We start from the raw sequence: 18,128 nt of genomic DNA, 5'->3' as shown, positions 1-18,128 counted from the left end.
ATATTTTTTCCTAGTTCTTGTAGTAGTAATACGTGGGGGAGACTGGCACGTGCAAAAGCCAGGTCTGTGCCGAGTTGCCGAAAATTATCAGGAGTGAATGCTTCTGCACCTCAAGGGCAATCTTGAGGCTTGTTACGCAGCAAAATGAGCACCTTGATCATCCTCCCAACAAGGATTTCTCTTTAACTCTTGCTCTGCTGTTCTGAATTAACTTGGTGTGTTACAGAGACAAAGCAAGAGGAAATCACAGGAGGTGGGTGACCGAAGACCTTACTCTTGGTTACAAATGTGCAGTCCTGCTCTGATGCAGCCAGCATGGCTCCCACTTCTGCTCAGCTCGCCTGCTCCAGAGACTGGGGCAGGGTATTGCCAGTGAGAAAGAACCAAAGCTGGAGCATGAGGTGGTACAGAAGTGTGTGACCTGAGACAGTAGAAGGATAATGGAGGATCAGGGTCAAGGTAGAGGGTTGGGGGCACAGGTAAGAGGAGGGTTAGGGACAGCAAACACATCAAAGAAAAAAATAACTTGTTTTCCTTTTCCTTTCCCCTATGACTTTCCTGGTATTTTTTTTTTCTTGTGTATCAGCTCACCCTAGATGGATATTATGCTTTGTGCACCCCTATCTTCCAGGATGTCCTGAGTGTCTTCCAGTTTGAATGTCTAATGACTCTCTGTGCTTTTTATTTGTGCTTTTTATTTGTGAACATAGATTTGTCTTGGGCTGCTTAAATGACAGTACAGACCTTCATGATTCAAATAGATCAAAAATTCAGAGGGAACTTTTTGATGTGTATTAGCGTATCTATCAGACCTTAATACTTGAGGCTTTTGGGAAATACATACTCTACTCTTCAATAATGAGAAATGCTGATTCTGAAGACAAGAAACTGCTGTTTTCTTCTTTCTCTTTTCTACAGAAGCCTCAATAAATGGCCATTATTAAAAAGAATGCCCACTGGGAGGTGGGCATCTAGGCCAGTAATGCTCCCAAGCAGAGGTGCTATCTGTTGTTTTACAGCTGTAGAATGTCTCGATGGGAACTGAGATCTATCAAGTCCTGTGTCTGATGCTAGTCAAGAAAGCAGCAAATTACATTCTAGCACATAAATGTAGGATAATTCTTCCATAATGTTAGCTCTCATTAGGTTTCTGGAGAATGTTTACATTCTGATATCTGGGTTTAAAACAAAATATCTTTTCAAAAGTTATCACTAATGAATGATATGGTAACATTACTGATATGTGTTAAGCATCCCATCTTCTACCTCTTGCCGGATTCCTGACCCCAGCCATGTTCTTTAGCAGTGAGCTCTACTATCCAGTTCTGTTGTGAGGAAAAAAAAGTATCTCTTTTAATCTGTTTTTAATTTGCTGTATTATAATGTCATTAAGTGCCTCCTTGTTCCAAAATCAGGAGAATGGAAGTTATTGTTCTGTTATTCTGTTCTGTTATTTCTAGATGGCTTACTTTTAAACTGTCTTTATTTTCTCAGATAAAGTTTTTTCCGTTGCCTGCTCAGATGTGCATCCTTCCATACTCTTAATCATTCATCTTCCCTTCTAATTCTGCAGTATTTTGGAAGGGGATAACCTGTACTGTACACTTCTTCCACGTGAGTTCACACCATCAAGTGGAGGAGCAACGTGACAATTTGGGGATTGGTTAGCAAATCACATCTCTCACCTCTCACTCTATCTTAGTCTTTTCCAGTTGCAACTGGTGCCAGACTTAACTGTTTGACTGCTTATTCCACAGTGCCTGTTTTGTGTGAAAAGGTGACTTAAACTAATGTGTAATATTCTTTTTCTTCAAGTCTCTCCTCTGTACACAGTACAATCATTACCTATTAAAAATATTCAAATATTAGGGACCAAATTGAGATTATTCAGAATAGGTAGAGATTTTATTTTTCATTAATTCCTCTTTGATGAATTCTTTCTTTCTTCAGCTGTGGGTATTTCTTCCACCAGGCTGAGGATTATTTCTGTATGTTTATAGACAGAGACCATGTAGAAGAGGAGGAACAACATGTATGGTACAGTTAATAATTTCCATGGGTTTTGCTTCTGCTCTTGGCTGGGGAGATGGAGTCTAGCTGCTTTTGCTGGGGTAAGTATCTAGTGGCCTGAAAGGGCAAGAAACTTGCAGGGAGAAAGCTGGATGGGTGGGGGATGGTGTGACCGTGCTCTGCAGGTGACCAGCACCCAGCCGCCTGCCAGCCTTCTCTCTTCCTTGCCCTTCCCCTGGGATAGCTGATGGTGTTTCATGGTCACGCAGGGCCGGGTCTAGGTGGATTGAAGCCCCTCTTTTCAAATGGGCTTACGTAACTCTGAGGTGCAAGTCTGGGGTCGGAATACAGAAAACATGACTTATTTTCTTAACAGCCACGTGGAGCTGTACTACCCTAACGTGGCTCCTCAGCCACTGCGGGTCGATTTGCTGAAATTTTTAATAGTGCTCGCCCCGCCCCCCGCCTCGCGCCGCGGCGGGCCCGGCCGTTACCCGCCTCGCGCCGCGGCGGGCCCGGCCGTTACCCGCCTCGCGCCGCGGCGGGCCCGGCCGTTACCCGCCTCGCGTAGGGGCCGGCCCGGCTCTCACGCGCCTCGCGCCGCGGCGGAAGGCGCCGCCGCCGGCCGCGCCGCCATGACGGGCCGCCGCCGGCCGCCGCTCCCCGCACACGCCCAATGCCGGGGCGATCGCCGGCCGTGAGTCGGTGGCGGCGCGGCTGACGAGGCAGGGGCGGGCCCGGCGCGGCCCGCCTCGCCCAAGCGATGCCTCAGCGCGGCGGGGCGGGCGGCTAGCGGCAGCGGGGACGCGGCGCTGCTGCTGCGCTGCCTTTCGCTGCCCGCCGGAGGCCCTTCCTCCGCCCCTTTCCGCGCCGCCCCGCTCCGGTCCCCGTCTCTGCCGCCGCTCCTGGGCAGGGAGGGGAGGGCTGGGAGCCGCCTCCGCTGCCCCCCGCACCCTCTCCCCATGCAGCCCAGCCCGGCGCTGGGAGCCCCCCCCGGGGGGATATTTCTGCGGCCGCTGCCGGGATAACCGGCGCCCCGTCCGCCCCAGCCCCGGCTGGAGGATGCTGCCCGCGCCGTGGCGGGTTTCGACTCGGGCAGCAACGGCCTCGTCCCCCCGCTCGGCTCCGGGCACCGCCGCCGGGGAGAGATGACTTCAAGGTACCAGGCAGACTGGATCCCTTACAGGTACGGGGGATCGGGAGATGGTGGGGGGCTGCCCGCCCCTGCCGGCTGCTCCTGGGTCTGAGCCCCTTCCCCTCGGCGGGCTGCAGGGGTTCGGCTGTCAGCGCCCATGTTTCGGCGGCAGGGCCGGGACGGCGGGACCCTGCCCGGGGCACGGCGCGGGGAGGCGGCTGAGTCCCGCTGTCTTCCCTGGGGGCCGAGTCCCCTCGCAGGGGGGGGACGCAGTGGCCCCTGATCCCGCCTCCAAACTTCGGGCCGATGCCGCTCCGTGAAGTTGAGGGAGGCTGGTGTCTGCGGCGAGCGGCTGGGCGCGCTGCGAGGGGGCACCGGGGAGCCCGGAGCCGCGCGGCTGCGGGCGGTGGCTGCGGAGCGGCGCGCCGAGCGGGACAGCTCTTCTCCACGGCTCAGCCGTGGCGCCGCCGAGAGCCCGCGGCCGGGCCGGGAGCGCGCGAGCCGGTGGCCGTCGCCCCTGAGCCGGTGGGACCCGGCGGAGCAGCGAGCGCCTCCCGCAGCGCGTCGGCGGGCGGGCCGCCCGCTGCCTCGGGGCGCGGAGCCGCCGCGGCCGCGGGGCCGCCGCCATGGCGAGCGGCGGCAGCAGCGGCATCGCCATGGCAGCGCCGCGGCGGGCGGCTGCCATTGGCTCCGCCGTTGCCATAAGCTACGGGCGCCGCCGCGGCGAGGCTCCTGCCCGGGGGCCCTGGGCCTCGGGGGCGCCGGGCAGCGGCGCCGCCGCCCAGCCCGCTGCGGGCCGGGCCGGGCCGGGCCGGGCGTGCGGCACTCGGGTGTCGTGCTCGCCCCGCGGCCCGCGCAGGGGCGTGCGAGGGAACTGCGCTCTCCCGCCTTCGCCTTGCAGCGCCTGCTCGCTTTGGGGTGCCCTCTCTGTGTGCACCCCGAGCATCGCCGAGCAGGAGCGTTTGCTGCTGATGTATGAAAATACTTCGTGACTTGTCGGTATGTAGGAGAGAGCGAGACAAAGAATGTCTCAGGCAGGTTGAGCTGTGCTGTGGAACAGTAATACCAGTACCGATTTCAACGCTTTATTTATTTTTTTTAACTGAAGTATTGCAGAAATAAATAGATAATGCAGCAAAATATGCTTGCTTCATCTATATGCTTGCAAATAAAAATGTAGCTAGAATAATGTAGATCATTTTTTGTGGAGAATCATGAATTTAAAAAATGTATAGAGTGCATTTTTTAAAAAAAGGTACTTGTTTAAGCAGGAATTGTGTTTTGCTTATTCTAGGTGACAGTAGTTGTAGTGATGAGATGTTGAATGCAACATAAACACAAATAAATCATTCCCTAATACAGAACAAAAAAATAGAATGAGTGATATGCAAATGGAAGTCTTCTAATAATCTGTATAGATGATAGTTTTAATGAGTAAAAGAATCAGAAATAAAACTGATTACAGTGAACCTAAGAATATTGCCACTGACTTTTCAACAGCCTTTTCAGAGCACGTGTTTTAAAAAGATGCAAGGAATTGGCAATAAAGCTTCAGAAATGACAAGCTGATGCATTCTTATGCCGTTTGAAGCTACGTAATGAAGGCATAAGTACTGTACAAACAGCTGTTCCGTGACTCTTTTCCCTGCAGTAGCTTAACTGTTTTTTTTTTTCCTTCTACACAAGGCTGTGTAGAGGCTAGTCCTATAACTTTGCTTAGGTGATTTTTAGTATACTTTTTCTGAGAAAGAAACAAAACATCCTATCTAACTGTTTCTGTGCAGTGCGGGTCAGAGAAGCAAGGAGGTTCGAAATGGTAGATCTCCAGAGAAACACTGATCTGATGATGCTCACATTTTCTCTAAACTAATATTCTCTATGAATGTTCCCTCTGGAACCGCAGGCAATTGCTACCCTGAAGCTGATAGCCTAGATCAACTAGACGATACCTTATGTGTATGGCCAGCAACCACTAAGGAACCCCTGCCCCTCCAAACCAAAAGGCAAACATCCCAGGTCCTGCTCTGAAGTCTCTTTGTTTAGGTTTCTAGCATAATTTCATTTTTCTCAAAGAAGCTGACTTTTTTTCTGTCTATGGAGAGCTAATTCCAGAGTGGAGGTATACAGTTGTAAATCTTACTGTTAGTTTTCGGCATCCTTCAGGATACCTAAGTGTATTTACCCAGGAAACATGAGTTTCTAACCAAATGTGTGATTGTGATTATATATGAAAACATTTTATTAGTAAATTATGTTGAAACTCAATCTTTTCTAGAAGTGAAATATGCATGGTATGGTAGAGGCTTGGTGTCTGTGCACACCTAGAAATGCTTGATTTTTCTGGGAGCAGATGCCCCTTGATTGATCTGCTCAGTTGCTTTGAACTCCTGTTTGCTGTAGTGATTTCAAGGCTTGTTGACTCTCAAATCTCAGAGGCCTGTTTTCCACATCTTTTATGGCCTGGGTGGCGTGTGACAGGCAGCAATGTCAGTGCTAGCTAGGGGGACAGAGCATGGGATATTTGACATGCTAAAGTCTGTAAAGAAGTATGTTACATATCCTGAGCTTTATTGATATACAGTGTGCTAGCAAATGCTACAAACCTTTCTCTGAACTTGGAAAAACTGTTTCAATTCTGACAAGGACTTCAAAATGATGGCATAACCCTAAACTTGCCTTGTTCCTCCTAGCAGTCTGATTAGGTGTACATGCAAATATATACCTGAATTAATTAAAGCAGAGAACTGCTGTTTCTTTAGTAAAATGCTATATACATCTATACATGCCCTTACAAGTCGAATAAGCCAGAAGGAATCAATTTTGCATGCATCTTGCACAAATCACTGAGAAGTCTACCTGCATGTCCAAAGCTCACAAAACAGATTTATATACTTCAGTTTTAAGACACTGAGAATATTTTTCAGTGAGTTTACAAAAGAAATACTAGACACTTCTTTCAGTGCCAGTGCTAGCTTTTTCATGTTGAGATGGATGAAATATATTCATATTATTTGTGGAACAGTTTGCACTGTTTTGGCAGCGCAAACTTTTTCCTCTTCTCTTTTGTGCTGTAGTTTTGAATCACTAATGCTCATGATATGAAATTTGAATTTCTCCTATGTTATGAAATACAATTGAAAATGATGCTTTAAAAGTAATTATATTACATTTATTTTTATTAAACTATTTCATGGAATTCAAGTATATGATTAAGCACTTACTCGTATGAAACTATATATGAGGTACAAACAGATTTTTTTTTTTAAGTGAGCCTATTTTGACAGTCTTTCTATCCTTTATTATAGAGAATCAAAAAATTTAGAACTTGGCTAAAAATCAGTTGCAGCTCACATCCCCTCCCCCCCAAAAAAAGGAAAAAAAAAAAAAAAAAAAGAGAGAGAGAGAAGAGAAAAGGTTCCTTGTGCCAGTAAGATGTAGCTACTTTAGAAACAGGAGCTTGTGAACTGTGAAGCAGGAAGTCTGGCAATTTGAGTGGAAGGCAATAGATAAAGCCAAATATCCAGGGTGCATATGCAATGGCATAATTTACCTTGATATGAGTAATAATATACGTATTTAATTTGTCATATTTTTAATCCTAATTTTTTGGTAGTTTTTATGAATTTGCTTTGAAGTTTTAGGTTGGGTGCTTAGATACTGCAGCTATAAACAGTCACTAGTTATTTGCAAGGTGAAGGATTACAGTTGGGTAAAAATTGTGTTGGAGCAGTGCTGTGTTGTAGATTCATGAATCATGGCAATTAGCGTAGATAAGATTTGTGAAGGTGCAGTGTGTAAACAAGTTCTGGAACAAGAATTTCTATGAAGACTAAAGATGTCCAAAACTTGTTTTATGCATTTATTTGGAATATTGGTATGTTATTTATCTTTATACCTCAGTATTTTAAGGGCAGCAATACAGGTAAAGTGCTCATGACCTCTGCAAGGTGCTCGTAGTGACTGTGAGTGCATTGCAATGCAGGCAGGCTCTCTTTCAGCTGCCTGCTGTGAGGAATGGCATTGATAATTTATAAGAGAGCTGTTTTTTCTAAAGAACAGAGTACAAAGAGCATGTGTCTGCTGTGCTCTGAATTAGGCTGTCTTCTCTCAGGTTATTGCAATGTATAAAATTATCCTAGTCGCGTGCTGTTAAAACGTTTAAGTTAGAACTCCCCCTTAATGAGGGTCTGTCATCTTATACAGGTTGTTAGCGTTACCATGCGTAGAGACTCAGCATCAGCAGTGTGGGACTGTACAGGCACATTGTCAGAGGCAATTGCTACCCGGAAGCTGATAGCCTGGATCAACCAGGCAGAAAAGAGAGTGGAGGAAAGGTATTACTTCAGTTTTACCAGTAGGGGAAATAGAGACTAGTTGAAGTTGCAAGGAAGTTGAAGTTGGCTTAAATGGAAACGGGACAGGGCTCAAGGGAGATCAGAGAGAGAGCTGGAGGTGAAACCTAGTTGTCTTGTGCTATGTGTAATGGCGAAGGTGGATTTGGATTTAAGTTGGGGAGTGATGGAGAGGCTGGCGGCACTTTGCCACCTGCTGTCGGGTGTGCTTTGGGCAGTACAACAGATAGGTTGCTGCACAAACTACCCGGTGGTACTGTGCCTCCCGACCACTTTTACTACGTGAACATCCAGACTGAGACTAACGACTCATTCCGTAACAGGCCAATGAGTTTTTGGTAGTGACAATCATTTGCAGGTTTCTGGCAGTGACGATCATTTACAAGCCATCTGTGGCAGATTTGGACTGCAGACGGAAAGTGGATATGAAATTTTATGTCTCTTGCAGTTCCCTGAGTCAGACAGTTTCCTCTCTTACGCCTAAGGGTTTGGACTTCCCTTAAAGCTGCTTTCATTTATACGTGCATAAAGCAGCTTCTGTGGAAGCTGGTACTTTTATTAGTAATTAAAAATTGACATTCTAGAAAGCTGGATTCTTTTCACACTTCTTCCTTGTCCCTCTTCTCTTCATACTAATATCTTACCCTGTTTTATTTTCGAATTCATGCTCTTCTGTTATTTCTCTTTATGAATACAGATGGGTTTTTGCTATTTTGTCCTTTTTTTTTTTTTTTTTTTTTGCTCTTGGCTCTCTTTTTGTTTCCTTCTGTCTTTCCATGCTTTCAGCTTATTCATGAACATATGATTCTATCTTGCTATCTCTGTGATGCATATAGAAGATACATTTCTCTGTAAATTTTTTTTTATTTTTCTCTTATTACTTGTAATTTTAAAATAAATCTATCCCGACTTCTTATTGTATTACTTCAGTAGATAGTATTGTTCACAGTATTTCAAAGCTGAAATTATTTTCTTGCAGGTTATTGAGAATTAATTTCACAATCTGCAGCAGATTATTCCAGGACAAATTGTTGTAAGCATGCAATGTTAAAAACAGTGTTTGTATCATTTTTGTTTTATTATTTTATATCATTTGTTGCTAAAGCTTGTGTCATTGCATTATATGATGGCCAGTAATTAGAATTAGGAGATGAATCCTTGCCATTTAATTCAAAGGATGCTCTTATCAGTCTGTTTCACGCAAGTGGATGTCAGTGAGAAATTGAAGAACCATTCTCCCACAGTTTTGCAACCTCCTGTATCTCACAGTAGTGGTAGGGCAATACCAGCAAGTTCTGAGGACTTCTTTTTGGATTGTGTTATTTGTATTATGCTAAGGATATGCAAATATATGGAAAACAGTTCTCAATTTGAAGAATTTACAGTTTAGAAGACAGGTGCAAGATAGAGGCAGAGAATACAAGCAAAGAGATCAGGATGATTGTTGGCAAACTTACTGTTACTTTTACATTATTTTTGTTATAGACATATGATCATTAGCTTCTTTTGACTATCTGTCCTGATCTTAAAGAAAACATGAAAGAAGAGGATGGAAAGCAGGAAAGAAGAGGTGAATTAAATGGATCTGGAAATAGCTGTCAAAGAGAGGTAGATAGAGAGTGCAAAGGTAACTGGGTGCAGATGAAAGACTGGACTAATTGTTTTGGAATGGGTGAGGACACTTGATAAAAGATTAAACAAGATTCTTTTGCTGATATAGTTGATTTATACCAGTTTGCAGAGCTCTGTTTTGTCTAACACTTGATGTTAACATAGTTTTTTTGCTTGAAGTGTGTTCAGTAACCATGGGTGTACGATGGATCATCTGTTGCGTAATTTTAGTGCATGTCTACATTCTGTAGCTTCGTCACTTTCCTAAAAGTGTTTAAACACTCAATTTGCATTGAAATTAAATTATTTACTAGATGTGCATGTATTTTCTTCCTCTACATTAATAGGAGGCTGAAATATATTTTCATAATATATCCTTGCTTGTCCGTTTCACTAATTACATCAGAAGAGGCTTTTCTCTTTTTGAGGTTGCTAATGAATTGGGCGATTAGGGCATTATTATTTATCCTTAGAGGGAGAAAATGACCCAATTCAGGACACTACTTCTGGGGAAATGCAGTATGGCCTTATACAGCAGAGGATAGAAACTGCTACTGTCAGTACAAGAACTTTGCAAACCTTGGATGCTGATTCTGTGCAGTCAGACTGCTATCCTTATATCCTGAGTATCCTGAGACAGAAATGCTGCAGTATCTAACACTACCATCTTATTTGCATGCAGTTGAGTGGGTGCTTGCAGGAAAGAGTCACGAGGAGGTGCTACAAGAGCCTTTCCATTGACTTAGAAGGGAATTGGATTGGTTCCAAGACCTTCTCTGAGTTCATGTTTTAGTTGAATGAATAATGGAAAGCAGTCTGTAATACATTAATATGAATGTGGCAGAGCACTTTGTTTGAGTGACATCCTTATGTTTGCTCTCTGACTACTTGAAAGGCCAAGTCTTTCTTTCATGACATTGAGTTTTAGCTTGAGTTCTCAGATTTTTACCCAATTAAATCTTCAATTGAAGATTTCACCAGAAATCTCATGGTTCCTGTTGAGGTGCATGTTGACACAAATCTATGAATATTATAATTCATAATTAATATAAGTCATTTGACACAGGTAATGAAGCCACAGCATGAACTTTTTAATGGTAATTTTAATTGTAATCACAGTTCTAACTACCTGCAGATGAGAAATTACAAGATGAGGAAATTCCTTGATTAACTTGAAATAATGTCTTATATTGGAAATTTATCTGCAAGTAAAATACAGATACATCAAGTTTTGATCCAGATTTAAGGAAGGGATCAAAACTGTTCTGTCTTTCAAATTTGGTATCAGTTTTAAAGGAAAATGTGTGAAGTCAAAGGCTATTTCCTTCAAGTGGTAGCTGTGCCGCTGGAAAAAGTGTAAAAAAGATTGATGTCCAATTTTTCCGAAGTAGTTTACTGCTAACCGATACTGGTGCAGCAGCATTTTCATTGTTCTACAATAACAAAAATATATCACAACAACACATTGTAATTCTTCTTGAAAATTCAAGAAATTCTTGGATATATTGCAGAAATTAAATCATACATAACTTATCTAGATGATGACTTAGACCAACTGCTCAGGTCAGGCAGAGTGGCAAATGGAAAACTGAGATGCTCATTCTACCCTGCAGTGCATCTCACTATTTTTGGCTGATGATAATCCCAAGACTCAAAGCAGAAGTAAGAATTTAAACAAACTGTTGTAAACCAAGGGATTCTTTGAACACATTTGCCTGCCTAAAACTTCAGGTTAAGTATATGCAGAAATAATTAATCTTTTGGGACACTACATCTGCAGAGAAACATTAAATAATGTTAAAGAGGTCTCTACATCTGAGTCAGACCCTGATAATAGATTCTTCTAAGTTACTGAATTTAAGTCTTTTCACTGGCTGTTACTGTAGATTTTAAAAGTGAAGTAGAAAGTTTTAGAGAAAGTTTTAGTACTTGCTCTAGAATAACACTAGCTTTGTTTTATTGCCAGGCCTTAAGGTAGTGTTCAGGTCTCTTTGCATAGTGCATGTAACTAAATCTATGCTATGATGTAGATACAGAGAACCCTGTAGCTTTGCTTGGTTTAGTATTGGTTAAATACCTTCTGTGTTTGATCTCTGTCGTAAGGCCATGCTGCCTACTGAAGTGCAGTAGAGAGATACTTTGGCTAGCTGTGTATGAGCTAACACAGATACTGAAAGCAGTACAGAGACATCAAAAATGCAGAAGTAATTTATCCTTTCAGCAGAAGTGTAGTTAAGGCCCTAATGAGCTATGTGCTACATAGTTAAGCTGTTTCCAATGTGTGTATAAGCCTGTTTACAGCTAGCTCAGTATCTATCATGTCACAGTTCACTGTGGATGTGACTTTTAATCTGAGTTTCATTATTTGGTCTAAACTGAGAATATTAATTTTTGGCTGTTTAGAGCTTTAGCCATGCTGTTATGAGCCACCTAAACTAGGCTCTGGCTTTCAGAGTGCTAGGATCATTCTTCTTTGATATGCCAGATATATTTATTATGGAATACTATATTAGTACCTAGAGAAGCTGGGTCATCATATCAGTGCAAAAAGATCAAATATCATGACATTGCTAGATGTCGGAAGCATCCTGACAATGCCCTTTAAATGGTAGCCACTAGAAATAATAATATAGTTTGGTATTCTGGCACTAAGGTAGCTGGAAAAACTCCTAATTACTTCTTTGGGCCTGGAGTACCACTCACAGATTTAAAGACCAAGAAAAAATTGCACAGGAGAAATGTAGACAAAATGAAAAGTTCTTCCTTCCTTCTTTTTCTATCCTTCCTTCCATCTTTCCTTATACTGCTATTATTTATGCATTTAGTGCTATATGCTTGAGGCTTTGCAGGATAGAAGTTGTTCTGAGCAGTACTGGGAGGGAAAAACATTTCCTGTCGTGTGCACCTTGCACTAGGATCAGTTCCAAGGTCTTTCTATTGGGAGAATATGAAATCTACATCCGATAACCTAGAGGGTGGCATATGCAAGTTCAGGTCTCTACTCCGTGTGTTTTATTCCTTAGGAGGGTATTTCTAATACCCCAGGGGGGAACCCTCACTTTCAGGTTACTTGTTAAATGTGGGCTGGGCCTGTTCTTTCATTTTTGTCAGAAATTTTACCCTGAAACTCTGGAGATCATTAGGGTTGCGTGGAAAAAAATAAATTTGATAATTAGGCATTAGCTTACAAAGACTTTTGCTCAAGGTCACTGCAATTCTCTGCTCACATTATTTCCTATTCATGCACTCCTTTGAAAATGTGAAGCTTCTGTTGAGGATGCTTCTTACTGTGGTTGAGGATGCTTCTTACTGTGGTGGAGAGAGAAGGGAAGGGAAGAGAATGACTATTATTGTGCTGCCTAGTGGAAGTGACAAATGACACACAACACTTTGCAGTTTTTACACATTCTTTGGCAAGAACAACTCATTCTTATCTGAAAAAGATTATTCTGAAGAAAAACTTAAAATATATGAGAGACAGAAGTTTTCACTGCATTGTCTGATGAATTGTAAATGCACCCAGTTAACTGCGCTAGGAGTCCTCAAAGTAACTCTGTGTTTTGAGATCAAAATTCAGCCTAGAGGGTCTTGGTTTATAACTAGTTTTGCAATATTGCATTTATAGTGGACCAGCACTTGGATTAACAATGCTATATATGACTGCATATGCAATAAATATTAATTAGAAACATGTTCTTGTGTATGGTTTTGCTTTTGAGTTTGCACTTGGTGCTTTGCACTGCTGTTATTGTTGCTATTTTTTTTATCAAAATGACTATGATGTTCTTTCCTTTTTATTTTCACTCCATTAGACTAGGTCTATGAGTAACAATGATTGATGTACTATTAGTAATCCCCAAAGTATTTATTTTGTGAAATGAAAAGCATTTATTTCCTCTTTACTTTTCAGCATGTACCTCTGTATTATAGTGATAGTTAATACTTATGGAAACTTATTCAACTTGTTTCTTTGTTTCCTTTTTAATATGAGTTCTGCATATTTGGAAATGTGATCTGTAGTGTTCTGTTGAATGAGCTGTGAAATACCTGATGCTGTTTTTAGGAAGAGTAGTACATATATTGCCAGGTTATTGCCTGAGCAAGAGGCAGTTAAGGTTGAGCTGAACTTGTCAGTAAGTTCGTGGCAGTATTTCCTTATAACCTTTCAGCTCCTCATAGACTATCTTTTAATAATTATAAAGCAGATAAATATTTGATCAAGGTTTCAGATGTTTGCTGCCATTCAGAAACTTTCATTGTAAGTATTTCTAAAATAGATTTCGAATTCAAACCGAGATCCTTCTGTCAGCACCTGGAATAGAGGGGAGCAGACATGTTCCATAGGGAGCAGCATATTATGCTTGTGTGTGTGCAGTCAGTGATGCAGGCAAGTGGGCTGTGCTTGCCAGCATGGTCACTACATCGAGGCTTGAAATCCACGGAAGCATGCTGCATGTGTTCAGTTTGCCACAGGTAAAGATCACATCATGTGCACTGCTAGCAGTACAGTGCTCTTCCAGAGTGGTAAATACTTGAGAAGGGTCACATCTACGAAGCTATTGTGCTCGCATGTATTTCTGGCCTGCTTGTGCCAGCCAACTTTCTTTTCATAATTCCTAGGCTGAATTTGTCATAATTCTATTCCAGTTTTGGTAGGATCGTTAACTGGCTGATCCTGCAAGCTGAAGTGGCTGACCTTGCATCCTGCAGTAAATAGTTGTGGCACACTGAAACATGAGGGACCTTCTGAGGTTGAGAAGTGCTATCCTTTGGAGGTAAAGAAGTACCCTCCTTAGTAATTTTAATAACTAGAAGTATTTTTAGAAGAAATCCTTTCATTGTAACTGTTAAGAAATGCAGGTTGGAAGCTAAGATCTCATGCTGAATGTTTTCAAAGGCTGTGTAGCACACAAATTTCTTGTCATGGGATATTATCTGTGACCCCAGAAGCCAGAGACCACCAGTGGTGGCATTGATTCATACTGCACACATTGTGCAGCTATATTGTACACGCTTGAGAGGAGTATGGTGGTGATAAAGCTAGTCTGTATTAGGCATCAGGCTTTTCTGGGTTTGTTTTGTTGCTGAGTTCTGGCAGTTTTGGAAAGTGAAATCGTATTTGGAGGAGCACGAGATTAGCAAGTTGTGCCCTAAAATGTTAGAGCTATGACTAATGTGCATATAACAGTGATCACATGCTAAATATTATACATTTTGTGCAGTGGGCAATTAGTGTTCCATAAAGAAATTGGAAGATACGCAGTTGTATGTATTTATTTAAGAGGAGTATCCAAACATTTGCTGATGTGTGAACGTTGATTAGAAGCAAAGAGGGATCTTATTTTCACTTTTTTTTTTTTTTTTTTTTTTTTTTTTAATGGCCCAGTATTCAGGATGATACTGTCTGCATTACTAAACCACATTTGGAAATAGCCTCCCACAGTGCCAGAAGAGGCTTACTTATATTGGGTATGATTAAAAGGGCTCTCCATCTTTGTCTGATGTAGCTTCTTCTGCCTGAGAGTTATGCATGCTTGCTCGCCATTCCTACTGTTGTCTCCTCCTTTTCCTGGCATGCACCTGGTGATTTATGGGGTGACCACAGCTTGTGAGTACTGTGTGACAGGTGTCTTAGTGGTCTGGATGTGTTGATGCAACTTCTATTTTAGGTGTTGTTTACTTTGTGTTGATGCACTCCCCATCTTGGGTCTCACCCTCACATGCTGCGTTTTGCGTGGAACTCTGGGATGTGCTGCCAGGTGAAGGCATGATACGCTTGTGGTACAGGTGAGAACCCTGCACATGCAGCACAAGCGTGGCTTTTGCAGGATTATGTAATGAGTCAGTAACAAGGTCAGGAAAGGATTTATGTTTGCTTTATCATCCGCTTCCATCCTTCTTGTGTCTAAAACAGATTGCCTTTTTGTGTTTTGCCTGTTTATAAAGAAATCCAAATAAGGATAATTAGAACTACGTATATGCAGACAAGAGAAAATGAACCTTGGAAATTTTCTTCCCAGTGCGTGAGGTTGGCAAGGAGTCTCTGGTATATACCTATAGCTTTGGATCAATACAACTTCTGAAGCCAGATTTCTTGCGGCTGTCAGTCATAATTTCTTCCTTTGAGGAATTCTCTTTTGTTTAATAATACTGTTAAGCCTGTAACTTTTGCTCTGTGGAGATGCTAAGTAAGGTCTTTGCATCTACCCAGCCACCACCTTTTTTTTGGAACCCATTGGACTTGCTGTCTTTGAAGGATTTCTCTCTCTTTCAATTTTAGTTGGAATTAATTTGAGTGGTCAAAAACCTGTACAGACATTATCAATATGTAACATTCAGTTCCTTAAGGAAGCAGGCAAAAACCCAAATATACAGATACAGAACTGTCAGTGAAGGAGTCTGAAGTCTGAACAGTCTGGTCAAATTTTATCACAGAACCACTATGGAAATGACATTTTTTCCTGAAACTTTCAGAGATGTGCTTGTTTGTTGCTCTCTGTCTTGTATTCTTATACAAAGTGTAGCATCAGGATAAGCGCTTGGCATGAGGCAGAGAAGGAAAGCTTAAATACTTCTACTTTTCTGATGTTTAGAATTTCATTTTTCTTGCATGTATTCCATTCTAGAAAATTAGTGACCACAGGCTGGTATCAGGCACTTCTGTCAACATTTTACCCACATTTCAGTTGAAAATGTTTCATAAGAGAGAGTTATCAGGCTAAGAGATGTGTACACTGATAGAGCTGTATGTGGAGCTTAAGCCCCCAACTAATATAATTGTTGCTAACAGGTGTTAGAGCAGGTGAAGTGGAATGATTGAAATGGCAATTTCAGTCACCTATTAATAAAATATGAAAGGTACGGTGAAAAACCCTTTCCTGTAATGCTTTGCTAGTAATGTCACAGCACCTGAACAGCTCTTTGTTCAGTAAAAACTCTGCATGTCTTATTCTTCCATCCTTCACTCTTAACAAGCTTATGACAGCCGATCAGCAAGTAAATGGGTATGTTTTATTGTGCTTTTATGTTTACAAAGGAAAAGTGCTGATGAACTTTCCTGTGTACTGTTTGTCTTACAAAATATACCTACTGTGGCAGTTATTTCAGTTGTGATCATTTTAGTTCCATAAAACCAAATGTGGTTTATCTCTAGACTTCTTCAAAGATACACTGAAGCAATTGAAATTATGCTTTTTTACTTTGTTGAAAAATGGAAGGCACAAAAGCCTGTAGTGTCTTGAATTACCTCAAGATTTATTTATGTTGTGCTTGAACACATTTGCTACATGTAGCATGGCTCATCAGTGCTATCTGTCCAAAGCTATGCAGTTTTTGAAATTAAAAGTAGAGGTGATTTTATGTAGACTTTGTAAAATTAAACCATTTAGGCTGGGAAACAGTTTGTACTTTCTCTGAATACATAGAAAGTAATAAATGTCAACAGAAAGGTAATAAGAAACAAACAAACGAACCAAAAAAAAAAAAAAACAGTCACATCCAATTTACTGTATGTCTGAATGTTTTTGGAATGTTTTCAAAAAGGAGAGTGCATCTAGTTTATGTGGTAAGGAAAGATTCAGCAGTTTTTCCTATGTTATTTCTGGCCAGTACATTTATTTTTTTGCTGTTTTATAATGTGCATGTATCTTAGTGAAAAGAAAAGAAAAAGACAAGGGAGACAAATCTTGTCTAATTAGTAAATGAACTGCAGTGTTTTCAGGATCTGTATTTAGCATGAAAACACCCATTAGAATTGCAGATTTTGCTTTGCACTTTGTTCCTAGGAATGGATAAACGTACAATTTGCAATCCTATATAATTATGATCTGAATCTAGAGAACTGTAATTTTTACCAATATCTAGAATATATCATTTGAGTGCAAATTTTCAGTATACTGTGTGCAGGGATTAACAGCACAACCTTAACAAGAATTACACTGTCTAATTCCTTGGACACTATGCTGGTAATGTATCCCCTTTATCCATTTGAGAAGTCAAATTATGCTGAAAACCTGTAGTTCAAAAGATTGCTTTGATTTTATATGATAGCTATCATTTGATTTATAAAACATGATACCCTATTTGCTCAGTATTTTTCAAATGATTGAAAAGAAAACTAATGCTTAAGTAATATAAGAGAAAAGATTAAAAAATAGTAGCCTGTCTTTGATCTAATGCCTTTGGATGTGTTACAGTTTAGGGATGATGATAACTGCTTGGGGGGGGGGGGAACACTAAAGTTGACACACCTTTTTTTTTTAAGGAAATCTAATTATTTTATGCATCTGTTGCTTTAGAGAAAAGCATACTCTTCTTCCAAATAAAATAGTTGGGCAAATTTTAGAAGTTTCCTGTAACAACTCATCAGAAAAGGCATCTTGCTCTTTTAATTTTTCTTCTTCGTTACTGTTTGATGGAACTGTGAATACTTCACATGCAGTTCAGAAAACATGGACAAAAATTGAAAGATGCATTTTCAGCCTTTTCCTTTAATGTTCCCAATTTTGCATGCTATAAGCTTTTATTTTGCAGATGCATAGCCATTTATGCAGTCTGCTGCTCATAAATATTGCTATCTGAGTGGTAGTGTTTATGTCTAGCAATAACAAGTTTATTGGATCCTTTTGAGGGTCAGAACCCTTGAACTTAGTTAAGTGGCATGCATGTGTCAGACCCTCAACTGTTCAAATATACTGAAGAATGTGTTCAAGAGTGAAATGCCTTGTGTGTGTGACCTATGGAAAGCCTCATACAGTAGTACTCAGACTGTTTAGTAAAGATTTTTTTCAGGCATAGAACAGTAATTTGGAAAGGATAGTTACTGTTAGAAATATGAATGAGTTGGGTCATGAGAATTTACTGCTGATTTTTTTTTATCTGCCAATTTTATGCACTCAATCACTCAGTCACTATGAGAAAATAGTAACTAGGATGTCTTCTTTGTTGTGATTAAGATAACATCTTGTCCAGTTATCTGTTGAGAATTAAAGGTGGGCAGAGCAGATAACGTAGTACTTTTA

The 18,128-nt window shown here is 41.4% G+C and overlaps 1 protein-coding gene across 4 annotated transcripts in view; it reads left to right on the top strand.

The window, feature by feature from the left end:
• The first annotated feature begins 2,932 nt into the window (after positions 1-2,932).
• Positions 2,933-18,128, top strand: part of TUB (TUB bipartite transcription factor) — a 70,530-nt gene continuing 55,334 nt past the window's right edge. For all 4 annotated transcript variants that reach the window (XM_062576645.1, XM_062576644.1, XM_062576643.1 and 1 more), the window contains exon 1: positions 2,933-3,196. In XM_062576645.1, the coding sequence (XP_062432629.1) occupies positions 3,159-3,196 (38 nt within the window). In that variant the 5' untranslated portion in view covers positions 2,933-3,158. The remainder of the gene's footprint in view (positions 3,197-18,128) is intronic.

Source organism: Rhea pennata, chromosome 5 (assembly GCF_028389875.1).
Source record: "Rhea pennata isolate bPtePen1 chromosome 5, bPtePen1.pri, whole genome shotgun sequence".
Classification (NCBI taxonomy): Eukaryota; Metazoa; Chordata; class Aves; order Rheiformes; family Rheidae; genus Rhea; species Rhea pennata.
Note: the sequence above shows the minus strand (reverse complement) of the source record. Positions and strands in the feature narration are given on the sequence as shown.